The sequence below is a fragment of the Dasypus novemcinctus genome, chromosome 3 (genome assembly GCF_030445035.2).
Source record: "Dasypus novemcinctus isolate mDasNov1 chromosome 3, mDasNov1.1.hap2, whole genome shotgun sequence".
Classification (NCBI taxonomy): domain Eukaryota; kingdom Metazoa; phylum Chordata; class Mammalia; order Cingulata; family Dasypodidae; genus Dasypus; species Dasypus novemcinctus.
The window spans coordinates 178,029,463-178,043,857 of record NC_080675.1 but is presented as its reverse complement, the minus strand read 5'-3'; the positions used below and the strand labels follow the sequence as shown (position 1 = coordinate 178,043,857).

The following is a 14,395-nucleotide window of genomic DNA, read 5'->3' as shown; positions in this document are numbered from 1 at the left end:
AGCCCCGAAGAAAACGCTGAGAGGCCGGTGGTTTCTCTGTTTCTACTGAACACCTCTCCTGGGTTCCTCTGGCACACGGTTTTCCTAACTTTATTTAGATCTCAGACCTTCCGTGAATATGACTGCAGGAAGCTACGGGTCTCCTTCCCAGAAAACGCACACGCTTGGTGCAATTCCCATGGTCCAGAGTCCCCCGAAGTCCAGCCCGAGCCACCGCGGGCATCCAGTAAGAACGCGCACGTCGCAGCTCTCGGGCGGCCAGGCCTGCTCTGGCTTTGGCCCACTCCCCTCGCCCCTCTCCCCGCACTCGGCCCTCCTCCGAGGCGGAAGACGAGCACACACTTACTCGACCGTGAACTCGTGCGTCCCCACGGGAATGCAGTAGACGAACTGCATGGCACTCCACAGCCTGTGGAACTCCACGCACTCGTCCACGTGCACGACGCCATTGCTGGGCAGGGGCCCGCGCCATATGGGGTCATCCAGGAAGGTGCGGATGCGCGTCAGGATGACCTCGAACATGGACAGGCCGCAGCAGAGGCGCTCCTTGGTCAGCAGGTCCCCTTCCCTCGCTATCGCGATTTGCTGCGGAAACAAAGCGGAGGCGAGGCTGGGGGCCGCCGCGGAGGCGGAGACCAAACCACTTGGCTCTGGCCATGGAAACGGAAAAGCATCTTAGCTTGCAGGTGAGGATCCAACAGAAGCATCGCCAAAGCCAACTGCAATCACCTCTGTGTCTTAAGAGAGTAAAAACATTTCCCAGCCAAGGGGAGCCGGCTAGTGCAGCTGATTTTAAACGAAAGCCCTTCTGTCCCCTGGGGAACGTCTGACAACGTCTGGAGACAATTTTGGTGGTCACAACGGGGGGTGTGCTACCGGCATCTAACGGGTAGAGGTCAGGGACGCTGCTGCACATCCCAGAAGGCAGAGGACGGCGGCACAGCAGCTACGGGACCCAGAATGGCAACGGTGCCAAGGGTGAGAAATCAGGATCTAGCATCGCTGGTGCAGAATCACAAACCTGACGATGTTCTCTGTCTTAGAAACGTCCCGGAGCCTTCCCCAAGAAGCGACGGTGACAAGCACTCTGCACCCACGCCGGAAGAGGTCCCACCACCAGCCCCACGTGACCCGCAGTGACAGGTGCGTTCCCGCCACGCCTGACGCAGAGGCCCCACCCACCGCAGGGCTGAGACGACCCCGGGTCACCGCCTGTTTACCTGGGGGGTCCCCAGTCTCTCGATCAGAGGGACGAGGTGCAGCGGGGCGTACTTTGATTCCAGTCTTTTCATTTTGGCATCAAGTCTCTCTCCCTCTGCGGGGGAAAAATATTTTATATTCTTTTCCTTCATATGGAAAAACGACTAGTTTAGTTTTTAAAAAAACAAAGAACAAAGGAACGAAAATGAAAAAAATAAAAGACATGATTTTAAAAAAAAACATTATGTTCTACAAAGCCTTTCACAGAACTGACTGATTTGGTATTTTAATTGGATCTGACAGAATTTTCTGTCCCGCACTCATTTTTTAAAAACTGAAATTTCCAAGTGTGATCAAAAGTAGACATCGGCGCAGTGAACCTTCCTGTACCGACCACCGACGCCCACAGGCCCCAGCTCGCCGCCCATCTTCGCTTCACGCCGCTCCGCGTTGTTTGGAAGCCAGTCCCAGGCGACCGGTCGTTTCCGGCCTAAACCCCCGCTGTCCCCGGTCCTGCCGCAAAGGCAGCCCGCGCGCCTGAACCCCGCCTGTCGCCCCCTGGCCCGGGCGCTGCCCCCCACCCGGACCCGGGCCCGCCGCCGCGGGGCCCACACTCACCCTTCACGTGGACGCGAGGCAGGATGTTCTGGAAGGGGGCCGCGTGCAGCAGGTCGCACACCTCCTCCAGCGACTAGGACAGAGCGGGCGTGAGGGGCGCCCGGGGCCGCGCTGACCCGCAGGCCCCGCGGGCGCCCAGAGGCTCGGCCCGGGCCCCTCTGAGGGGGCGGCCCCGCGGTCCCCCCGCGCGGCACCGGCACCCCCCCCCCCAGCACGGCACCCGCCCCAGCACCCCCCCCCAGCACGGCACCCGCCCCAGCACCCCCCCCCCAGCACGGCACCCGCCCCAGCACCCCCCCCCCCAGCACGGCACCCGCCCCAGCACCCCCCCCCCCAGCACGGCACCCGCCCCAGCACCCCCCCCCCAGCACGGCACCCGCCCCAGCACCCCCCCCCAGCACGGCACCCGCCCCAGCACCCCCCCCCAGCACGGCACCCGCCCCAGCACCCCCCCCCAGCACGGCACCCGCCCCAGCACCCCCCCCCAGCACGGCACCCGCCCCAGCACCCCCCCCCAGCACCCCCCCCCCAGCACGGCACCCGCCGCGCCTTGTCCCGGGGGCCTCGGCCGCCCTCCCGCCCTCCCTCCTCCGCGGCCTCTGAGGAGCGGCTCCGGCTGGGGCGCCCCTGAGGGCGAGGCGGGGCAGGCTGAGCCGCAGCCTCTCCCGCGGAGCCCCCAAGCGACTTGGGGGCGCTCGTTCTGAGCCTCTGTCTGGACGACAAACTCCTGCGAAGACGTAACCGGAAGCCCGCGCGGGGTCCTTCCTCCAGAGCAACGTTCACGCGAAAATACAGCCACCTCCGACATCACGGGGGCTGCAGGCGAACCCCAAACCTCCCCACAGGCAGGAAGCCGACGCGCCTGCCGCGCCCACGCCACCCCACCCCACCCCACCCGGCTAAAGCTTCTGGAACCCTCCAGGGTAATTACCCGGCCCTAAATGAAGAAATGGCTACCGACACGCACGGGTGCCTGAGGAGTCCCGGAACCAGGCCTCAGCCCCAGGACTGCAGGGGGTCCTCCTCTGGGCCTCCCCCACCCCGCGCCCAGCAGCCAGCTACCCCCCCCCTCGGGTCCCCGGCACGTGCCAAGAGGAGGCCAAGCCCTTGAGCCCCCGAGCCCCCAGGTGAGCTCCTGATGCCAACACGGGCATCCCCCGAGGAAGAGGAGGGAGGGGAGGAGGCGGGAGGGGGAGGGACAGGGAAGAAGGGGAGGGAAGGAGGGGGAGGAGGGGGAGGGGAGGCCTGGGGGAGGGGAGGCCTGGAGGAGGGGCGTGGGGCGGACAACCAGGCCAGGCACGGGAGGCGAGGGCGCAGAGCAGGGCCCTGAGGGAGCGGCCAGGCCACGGCCGGGGGCGGGGGCCCAGGGTCTCCAGAGCTTCGGGGAGCGGCGGGTGGAGCGTGAGCCCGGGGAGAGGGGCGGCCCCGCGCACGGTAAGCCAAGCCGTTGCTGGCAGCACCCCACCCGGCAAACCGGAGACTTCCCGCTTCCACTTAAATGGGCTCCAAATTTTGTCCCCAAACCAGGAAAAAAAAAGGGGAGAATGGCTTAAAGTCGGCGTTAAAAATAAACAGGGACCACCGGAGAGCAGAGGCAAACCCCCCGCGCTGTGAAGCGCCCCCGGGCCGCCTGGCTGGGGACCACCCACCCCAGGGGAGCACAGTGGCGCTGCGGGTAGCTCCCCCCGCCTGCTTCCACTTTCCCTCAACCTGTACTTTTCAGTGTACCTGTAAGTGAATCCCTGAGAGACGGAATTCTGTGGATTATGCACTTGAGCCCTGAAAGCCAGCGGGCACGCGGCCAGCGCCTACCCTTCAGGCTGCCCTGGGCAACCGACAGAACGGTGACGATGGACAGTCCACCCCCAAACACGGGGTATCTCCAGCTACAGGCAGAGCGTTTCCACCCCGCTGCCCCCAGGAGCTACGTCCCTGCTCAGCCTGAAGCAGAGTGGACATCACCCCACAGAAGCATAAGCGAGGAGTGAAACCACAGACCAAAGCGGATCTACTGTCCCTGCAGTTAATGCCTTGTGTTACCACAGGAATGTGTCATGTTGAGATACATTTAAAACTTTACTTCCTAAGAGAATGCAACAAACTGGCAAACAACTAAAAAGATAAATAAACAAGGGGAGCAGATGTGGCTCAAGCAACCCAGCTCCGGCCTACCACCCAGGTTGGTTCCTGGTGCCTCCAGGAGAAGACGAGCAAGACAGAAAGAGATGCAACAAGACACACAAAGGGGAAACACAACAAAGCAGGGGCTGAGGTGGCTCAAGTGACTGAGCTCCTCTTTCCCACAGGGGAGGCCCCAGGTTCGGTTCTGGGTGCCTCCTAAAGAGAAGACGAGCAGGTATAGAGAGCAGCCAGCCAGCCCGAACAACGGGGGGGTGGCGGTGGGAGTAAATAAATCTTAAAAGCAAACGAGTAATCTAAAACTGTTCTAAAAGAAAGAATTCATTAAAAGAGAACAAAAAAATGCTGAAAGCAAAACAACTGTCTTCTACCAGAATCTTCAGGTTGGGTTTAGGAAGCGGGACTTAAAGGCACCGGCGCCCTCAGCACCCCATTCTCCACCCGGGGGCGCGGGCGCCCTCTCCTGAGAGGCCCAGGAGGCCTTCGCCGAGGCCCGCGGGTGTGGGAGGGCCCGGGCCTGCTCCCCCCGCAGGGCTGCCCCGGACCATGGAGCTCTGGAAGGCCGACCCTGTGTCTCCCAATGCCACCCCATGGCCGGCCGCCTCCCCACCCTCGGGGTGCCTGCTGGGGCGCAGGAGCGGGGGAGGCCGGGGTGGGAGCGCGGGAGGCCGGGGCGGGAGGCCGAGCTCCTCCGCCAGCAGCACCGACTTTCCAGGCCTGCGGCTGCTCCTCGGTGTCCTCCCCTGGCGCCTGGTCTCGGGCAGTTAGGGAAGGGAGGGGCACTGGGGTCACGGGGGCCGCAGACCCACGGCTGTGCCCGGGCCGCTTGGGCCCCCTTCCCAGGGGCGCGGGGGGCTGTGGAGGCACCCGGGGCCAAGCAGGACGGGCCGCTGCCCGAGGAGCAGGAGCCGGGCCGCGCGGGGCATGTGAGGGGCAGTGGCCACAGCCTTGGGCTCCCCGTGCCCGCCCCACCCATGCCTCCGCATGCCCCGCGTCGGTCGCGGCCGAGGCTCAGGCTCTGGGGTCACCCGCACCCCGCCTCCGGCAGCTGCGGAAACATGGCTGGCGGCCGGTCTGGGCTTTAAAGGGCCCCCAGCGCCAAAAGGGCCCCCCGCCCTCTGCCACCCCGGCCTCCACCACCCCGGCCCTTCCCACATGTCCCCGCGGGCAGCCCTTGGCCCTGCTGAGCTGCCAGGAGGCGATCCCGGGACGGTGAGCTTGGACACGCCCAGACCAGGGTGACCCGAGAGCGGGAAATAAGGCCTGCGAACCCTAAACGCCGAGCCACAGAAATAAAATAAAATACAAAACCCCAAGCCAAAAACCCCAAGCCACACTTCAAAGGCCACCCCAGCCAGAGCCTGGCGCTGCCACCCCAGCAAGTGCCGTGGGCAGCGACCCGTGCGCCTCCTGGGCGCTAGTTCAAATGCAGCAAACCTTCCAAGGGCACTTCCATGGTGCTCATGTGAAAAGCCGCCTCCCCGCCACCTCGGGGTGACTGGGCATCGGCGAGGGGGCTGCCCAGCGCTCACAGGCCCGTGGCGGGGGGCTGCCGGGGCTGGGGGTTGGCCCAGGGCTCACAGGCCCATAGCGGCGGGGGCTGCCGGGCTCGGGGCACTCACCAGGCCCTGCTCGACCAGCAGGCAGAAGAGCACGGCGTTGCCCACCTCCCGCAGGTTCTGGAAGCACACGGTCTTGAGCTCTGCGTACTCCACGATGTCCTTCAGCTGGTGGTGGAAGAACTCCAGGATGCCTGGGGGGCGGCCAGCGGGTTGGGAGGGGCCCCAGGCGGCAAAGCTGCTGCCTGCCCGCCCCATGCCCTGCACTGGCTGCTTCACCCCTGCCAGCGCACCCAGGACCCCATGGCCCCGAGGGACGGGGTCTCCACCCCAAACGGCCTTCTCAGTCAACCTTGTGCCAGCAGAGGCGGCCACGATGAAGGGGCTGAGAGGGGGAGAAGACAGGGAGGAGGGGAGAGAGGGGAGGACGGAAGAGGTGGGGAGAAGGGGAGGAGAGGAGGGAGAGAGGGGGCGAGAAGGAGGGAGGACGGGCAGGAGGGGGCACCGGGAGACCACCTGAGCTTGCCAGAGCCGGTGTTGGGCTGAGTGCAGGCCGCGAGCCACCCGCGCCTGGTCCAGGGAAGCCGGGTGCCTGCCTCGGCACCCCCCCACCTCCCCGTCCCACCCCCACCTCCCCGTCCCCTGGAGTCACTGCCTGTGCCTCGGGGCCTCCGCTGCCCGTCCCCGGTTGTCTCGTTGGGTTTTCTCTGATCGTGGGAGAACCGATCTGTGACTGGCCACGGCCCTCCGCCCAGCAGCTGCGGGCTCAGCGCGGGCGCCCCCTGCCCTCCGCGGCAAGGCCCCTGCCACCCTCGCCTGCCCGCCGCCCGCGCTCACCAGGGGAGCCGTACTCGTGCCGGGGCAGGCGGCAGACCTTGGGCATCACCTCCATCAGCGTCTTCACGTACTGCAGGATGGTGCCTTGCAGCTGCGGGACACGCGCCGCGTCAGCCACGGCCGCTCGGGAGGGAGGGCGCGGGGCGAGCTGGGCGGGGGGGGGGAACGGTGACCGGGCGCAGGTCCCTTGCACCAGGATGTCTACACAGCCGCCCCTTCAGGGGACAAGCGGCTCCGAGGTGGGTGGCAAGGAGGGTGGCTCTGGCAGGACTCGCTAGATGGCCGGTGCTCGTCCACCCCCTCCCCACCCCCGTTGCTGGGCTGGCGGGGGAGCCAGAGGGGACCGCCACACCTGCCCACCGAGCACCGGAGCTGCAGGGGGGCCCTGGACATCCAGCGGGCCCACCGCGGGCACCCGCCGCCCTCCCCAGGCTGCTGGTATGAAGAACCGGCAAGCCTCCCGCGGCCACCCCCCACCAGCTCGCGGCGGGCAGGGGCTCCGGCTGCGCACCACATCTCATCATGGGCCAGGACGCACGCCCAGGGCCCTGAGGCAGGACCATGTCCCCTGCACCCACAGCGCGGGCGCTGGGCAGAGGGCCACCGGGTGAGGGTGTGCAGGCGGCCTGGCCCCCCACCCCGGCGCCCCGCCACGCCAGGACATCGAGGGCCCTCCTCACTGAGCCAGTGGCCGCTCCCCAGGGACTCCCGGCCTCCCTCCACCTTCCCAGCGCCCGCGTCTGACCCGCCAGCAGGGCCGCGCCTTCCCACAGCCCTGCCCAGCTGGAGGGAAAGAAGGTGGCCGAGGCGACGGCCGCGTGGGCACCCGTCTTCCGTGCCCAGCAGCTCGGTCGTCTAAGAAGGGCTCGTCAGCCTCCGTTTTCTCTCGCAAGGCCCCCCTTTTCTTAGCAGTTATTTTAGCCACGACACGTGCTCTCCTAGGAGCCGGCTAAGCACACCGCTGTCCTCTCGGGTTAGGACACGGGGGTGGGGACAATCGCGCCTCGCTCGGGCAGAGGCTGGACGCTGACACCACCCAGTCGTCCACGTGCCGGGCTCCCCCGCCCGCGCCGTACCAGGCTCTTGACGACCTTGAGCAGCTCCTCCATGACCACAGCGATGCCCTGGTAGCCCAGCAGGCGGCAGATGACCTTGAAGTGCGGTGGCCCCACGAAGTTCCTGTAGCTGCCGTAGATGCTGGAGTAGGCCAGGTTCAGGGCCTGCGGGGCAGAGCAGGAGGGCTCGACGCGGCCAGGGGCGGCGGGGCCCATGCACACGGAGATGGCTGCACAGAGGAGCCGCGGCCACCCGCCACCCGCTGAGGGCAAGGCACCCGAAAACGACCCAGACCACCCGGATGCTGGCAGGTCTTCGGCCTGCTCTGAAGAGCAACGTGGCTGACGGAGAAAAGAGAAAAAGCCGCCTCTCGCCACCGTCTGTTGAACTTCCGATTTGACAGACGTCGTCTGGAGGCCCCGGGCTGGATGAGACATGAGCCACCCCAGCCGGAGCCACCAACATAACCATAACCTCAGCTTTCATGGAGCTGTTCCCCAAGTCCAGGGCGGCACTGAGGACAGCGCTGATGGGCCCAGGGAGCCCGGGGGGCCCAGAGGTGGGAGAGCAACCCCAACGGGGGCAGGGCCACAAGGGTGGGTCGGGGTGCCTGGTGCACATTGCGAGCCTCCCAGGGACCCAGCCGTCTTCTCGGTCCCTGCAGCGGCCACAGCGCCCCGGGCTGGCATGGCGCAGGGAGTCAAGCCCTACTTGCTGAATCAATACATCCTTTTTTCAAGTGCAGCAGAAATGGGTCACCGCTGAACAATTTCAGCAGGCTTGTCAGTGCTCACTTGGCCCTGGGTGGAGGGTGCGGAGCCGCAAGATGCCCCGATGTTGGCCTCTTCTCACCTTCCTGGCGCCAATTAGCAGCTGGCTTAGTGGTAGGCACTGATCGTCCAGGAGCCTCAAGGACTCCATTTAAATGAGGCAGGAGGTCAAGAGCAAGAGAACACTGCACCCAAGGCCATCTGTGAGTCACAACTTTAATGAGGAATATAGATAATACAGTAAAATAAAACTGGCAGAACTTAACACTTTCCACACCCCAAAGAGGGGTCAACCTTATGGGCACAGGACAGGAGCTGCCCTGGAGAACACTGAGGATGCTTTATAAATAGTCTCCCTGTGAATTCTGACGGGGAGGGAGATGGCAGAAAGCCCACCTCTGGGGACCATGCCTCCAAGGGTTCCGGCAGCCAGGCGCACCTAAGGAGGCCCTGAAGCCAGGGTCCCTATGCACGTAAAAGCCACTGCGTTCCCACTAAGGGTTCCCATTTCTACCTTTAAACAGGAAACCGGGAAGAGGATATGGCTCAATAGACAGCGCTTCCGTCTACTCTATAAGGGGTCCAGGGTTCGACACCCAGGGCCTCCTGGCCCGTGTGGCGAGCTGGCCCATGTGGAGGGCTGACACACGCAAGGAGTGTCGCCCTGCACGGGGTGCCCCCCACACAAGGAGTGCAGCTCAGCACAGCAGGAGAGCAGACCACCCAGGAGCAGTGCCGCCCACACGGAGAGCTGATGCAGCAAGATGATGCAACAACCACCAAAAGAGACAAAGAGAAGAGCCAATATGAGACACAGTGAACTAGGGAGCTGAGGGGGAGCAAGAGAGTGATCATGTCTCTTCCACCCCAGAAGGTCCCAGGATGGGTTCCCAGAGCCGCCTAACAAGAATACAACAGACATGGAAGCACATACAGTGAATGGACATGGGGGGAGGGGGGGAGAAAAAAACACACAGGAAACTGACCTCAGCTGAAAAAGAAACATTTCACAATGTACACTGTGACAGTTTGAAGCCAGACAGACCCCAGAAAATTGTCCTTAGAGTGATCCATTCCTGAGGTGTGAACCTACTGTGGGTGGGACCTTTTGATGACGTCACTTCAGGGAAGGGCCCTCTGATTAGGTCCCTTCAGTAAGGTGTGACCCAGGGCAGGTCTTAATCCCCCACTGAAGTCCTTTAAAAATGGGATAAATATGGGGAGAGAGACAGCAAGAAGGCCACAGAAGCAGAGAGAAAGAGCCGGAAGCAAGAAGCTGAAGGCAAGGACGCCTGGAGGAAGAGGCAGAGACCGGCAGGGCGGCCCCGTGCCCGACCATGTGACAAGGGGGTCTGGGATCCCCCACAGGTGGTCTTTAGGGAGAAAACATCGCCTGCTAACGCCTGGATTTGGGCATTTTCACGGCCTCAGAAATGTGAGCTTGCAACAAAATAAATCCCCATCATAAAAGCCAATCCACTGCTGGTATATTGCATTTTGGCAGCCTAGCAGACTAAAACAGACATTATACTTCTCCAAGCATTTCCCTATTAATTTCCCATGCATTAGAATTGTTATTTTATTTTTAAATATATTTTTAGGAGGAACTGGGTATTGAACCCGGGACCTCATACATGGGAAGCAGGTGCTCAACCCCTGAGCTACACCCATCCCCCCCACATTAGAATTAGAGATTGATACCCTAAATTACAATTAGGTCCCACAGATTCATACACTCTCCTCCTGCACAAACACCCAAGCACTTGTCCGTGCAAGGCCTTGGCCATCACCCGTGCATTTCAGGAGCTGCCGCTACACTACCCACAGCCAGAGTTTTGGGTTCAAGTTGCAATAAGTTAACAGAGCATGATTAATACCTCAGATGTTCCCATGAAACCTAAGCAGTGCCAATTCTTAGGGGTAAGGGCGGCACGCTAAGACTAGAATTTACCCTAGGAATATAGCGAAACTGAATCAAGCCCACTCTTAAAAGTTTAAGGTAATCCGACATTAATTTGGATGCTCCTAAAACAAACTCAACACTTTTCAGAGGAAGGTACCCCAGAATTTCTTCATTAGCTCATCCACGGTGTCCAGTATATAATTAAAACTTACCAGACATAAAGAAACAGGAAAAGTGTGATGCACAAATGGCCCATACTGAAATTAGTATAGAAGGACTTTGAAGTAACTATGATAAATACGTTAAAGAATCTACAGAAAAAGAATTGGGGAAAATAATCAAATAATGTTAGAAATGTTTCCAAATTAGAAACAGTAATCCATTGATCTAGATGCAGCAAAATGTGCAGTAAAACCCATCCAAAATAAACACAAAACACATCTACACAGATCATAGTCAAATTACAGAAAGCCCAAAAATGAAGATAAACATCTTAAAAGCAGCCAAAGGAAAAAAATGTTGACTGAGCAGTAAGACAGCGGATTTGTCATTGGAAACAATAGAGACTGGGAAGCACTTTGAAGTGCTAAGGGAAAAAATAGTCAACAGAATTCCATAGCCTGCAAAAAGGTTCTTCAATAATAAAAGTAACAAAGATAATTTCAGGTAAGTGGAAGCTGAGAGAACTGCTTGCAAACAGAGCTGCACTACAAAAATGCTAAAGGAGTAAAGGGAAAGATACCAGAAAGAAAATCATAGTAAGAGGCACAAATGATGAGCTTTGGAATTGAAAAATATAAAAAATATATCTGGGGTAGATAAAAACACTACCTCTCTTTCTTTTCTTATAGAAGGCAAAACTGGTAACATATTGGAATAAAATTTACATGGAGCAAAATATTTGCTAAAAAATAAATTATAGGGGGAAGTGGAGGTCCAGGATTCAAACCCAGGGCCTCCTGAACCGTGTGGTGAGCTGGCCCAAGTGCAGTGCTATTGCGCACAAGGAATGCCGTGCCACACAGGGGTGTTCCGTGTTTAGGGGAGCCCCATGTGCAAGGAGTGTGCCCCCATAAGGAGAGCTGCCCAGCCCAAAAATGTGCAGCCTGCCCAGGAGTGGCGCTGCACACACGGAGAGCTGATGCTGCAAGATGACGCAACAAAGAGACACAGATTCCAGGTGCCGCTGACAAGAATATAAGCGGACATAGAAGAACACACAGTGAATGGACACAGAGAACAGACAATGGCAGGAGAGCGGGGAAGGGGAGAGAAATAAATAAAAAACATATCTTTAGAAAAAAAAAATGAGGGTGAGATTAGAATATTCACAGATAAACAAAAACTGGGAGAATTTCTAAGCAATAGACCAGATTTTCAGGAAATACTAGAGGGTGTGCTAGAGCCTGAAAAGAAAAAACAGGAGAGAGAGGCCTGGAAGAAAGAGCCTACAAATGAAGATTGTAACAATAAAAATAACTAAAAATGTCAAGAGTAGTGAAAACAAAATATGACAGATAAAACTCAAATAGTCAGGAATAAACTTAACAAATGATGTTAAAGCACTTGGATTCAGAAAATTGCAACTTGATGTTAAAAGAAGTAAAAAAAGGCCTAAATAATTGGAAGAATATGCCATGCTCATGGATTAGAAGACTAAATATCATTAAGATGTCAATTCCACTCAAATTGATATACAGATTCAATGCAATACCAATAAAAAAATTACAGCATTAAAAAAAAAAAAGAAAACATGATCATCAAATTTATTTGAAAGCGTAAGGGGTCCTGAATAGCCAGAAACATCATAAAAAGGCAAAGCAACCCTCATCTCCAGACCTTAAATCATTTTACCTAGCTACAGTGGTAAAAAACAGCATGGTACTGGTATAAAGATAGACACATAGACCAATGGAACCAAACTGATGGTTCAGAAACAGACCCTTACAGGTATGGTCAAGTGATTTTTGACTACCCTGTCAAACCCACACAGCTCGGGCAGAACAGTCCATTCAACAAATGGTGCTGAAAGAATTGGACATCCATAGCCAAAAGAAGGAAAGAGGACCCCGATCTCAAAAATTAACTCAAAGTGGATAAAAAATGTAAAAATAAAATAAAAACCCAAAAATAAAAGCAAGAACCATAAAACTTTTAGAAGAAATTGTAGGTAAATATCTTCAAGACCTAGTGGTAGATTCTGGATTCTTAAAGGAGATAAGAGGAGGACTTGAGTGGACTACTGATGTTTACTGTATATAGAAATTTTAATTAGCTTTGTTGTAAAAGTGTGGAAATGCATAGAGTGGATGGTAACACATAGTAAGAGGTAGTTTATAAATGGGGGTGTGGCTGAAAACGGTAGTCTAGGTATGTAAATGCCATTTGACAGAATGCTAGAGAATAATCTAGGAACTGAATAGCACAGTAAACCAAGAGGTGGATGAGAATTGTGGCTGATGGTACAGATGCAAGAGTGTCCTTTGTGAGCTAGAGCAAATGTATATCACTACTGCAGGGTGGTGGGAAAGTGGAGAAGCATGGGAAAAATACAGCTGGAGTGACCTATGGAGTATGGTTAATAGTAATAATATAATATTTTGCACCTATGAGAAAGATGTACTGTGTTGATAATGGGGCAGTATGGAGAATGTGAGCCAAATGTACACTATGGACATGGTAATGATCAGATGATATTAGTTTATCTGTAGCAAATGTTCCATCACAGTGTGGTGTGTTGATGGAGGGGTGTTGTTTGGGAATTCTGCACATGTGCATGATTGTTTTATAAATTTACAACTTTTGTCATAAAAAATATATTTAAAAAATAATAGGGTGGGTTGGGGGAAAAACACACCAAATGTAAGATAAGGGCTATAATTAGTAGTAAGATTTTGACACTATTCTTTCATAGTCCGTAACAAATGTCTCATGACAATGCAAGGTGTTGGTGGAGGGTTGATGTGTGGGACCCCTGTATGATGTTATGCATGTTTGCTTTGTAAGGTCACAACTTTTATTATACACTTAATTGTTTATGTATGTTCATATATAAATGATATAAAGTTAATAACAATCAGATTGGTTAGGGGAAAAATACTTTGTTTATTAGTAATATTTTGACAATGCTATTTAATCATTAATTAAAAAGGTTTAACAACGATGCAAGGTATTGGTGGTAGGGTGAGGTATGAAGAGTCCTGTATGATGTTATATATGTTTTCTAAGTTCATTACTATTATTATACCCTTACTGTTTATGTATGCTTATGTATGAGTGATACACTTCAATGAATTAAAAAAAAAAGCGAGCAATTAAGACATTTTCCCAGATAAGCACAGGCTGAGGGACATCGTCCCTCGACCGGCCCTACAAGAAAGGCTGGAGGAGGTCTGGAAGTTCTGGGGGTCGAGGGGACAGGGCCCCGGGCCAATGACTGCGCCAGGTGAGAAAACCAAGATCTCCACTTGAGACCGCGACACGGGAAAATGTAAACACCTGCACTACTGTCCTTTGATTTCTAACCCCATTTTTCCCTTCCGACAGGATCTAAGAGTCACATGCCTGAACTGTAACGTTGAGTCAATGGTTTGAGTCTCCTAACGGATGAACAAGAACCTCCTAAAGGTGGGTGGACAGGTAGTCGTAGAACATGGTGTATGTATGCTGTTATACAGGCAGAAAATAGGGTACAGGCTACCAGTGGCAGGGGAGTCAAGGAAACAAAAGTGAGTATAGGGTTTGTGTTTGGGGTGAAGGGAAAATTCTAGTAACGGTTGGTGGTAAAGGTACAACACTGAATGCGATTAACTCCACTGAATTGTATGCTTGGGTGGGATTGGGGATGGGAAGATTTATGTTGTATATATTTTTACACAATTAAAAAAAAAGAAATTAAAGACATAATTGAATGTAATACATGATTTTGGATGGTATCCAAGGATGGAATAGAAAAAGTACAAAAGGACATCATTAGGACATAAGAAAAAATTGGAATATAGAAGGCAGGCTTTATATCCACGTCCAATTTCTTGAATTTGATAAATACACTTACGGTCCTTACATAAAGGAAAATCCCTGTTCGTAGCAAACATACATGGAATAGTATGTGTTCAAGAAGAATGACGTGTGCCGCTTCATAGATTTAGAAGATGATGACAGAGGGGGTAGAGGAGAGAAAGAAAAAAGGGAGGGAGGAAAATGAAGGAAAGAAGGAAGGAAAGAGAGAACCAATACAGGTGGGAAAACACTAAATCGGTGGTGCTGGAGGGGTGGGATACAGTATATTGGAGCTCTCTGTATGGGGTTTGTGT

General features: G+C 55.7%; 1 protein-coding gene across 3 annotated transcripts in view; it reads right to left on the bottom strand.

Annotated features, from left to right (window-relative positions):
* Positions 1–14,395, bottom strand: part of CYFIP1 (cytoplasmic FMR1 interacting protein 1) — a 93,404-nt gene that overhangs the window by 3,748 nt on the left and 75,261 nt on the right. For all 3 annotated transcript variants that reach the window (XM_058294802.2, XM_058294799.2, XM_058294803.2), the window contains exons 24-29: positions 7,430–7,573; positions 6,354–6,444; positions 5,580–5,710; positions 1,819–1,891; positions 1,221–1,315; positions 347–585 (exon numbers count right to left, since the gene is read on the bottom strand). In XM_058294802.2, coding sequence (XP_058150785.1) covers positions 347–585; positions 1,221–1,315; positions 1,819–1,891; positions 5,580–5,710; positions 6,354–6,444; positions 7,430–7,573 — 773 coding nt within the window. The remainder of the gene's footprint in view (positions 1–346; positions 586–1,220; positions 1,316–1,818; positions 1,892–5,579; positions 5,711–6,353; positions 6,445–7,429; positions 7,574–14,395) is intronic.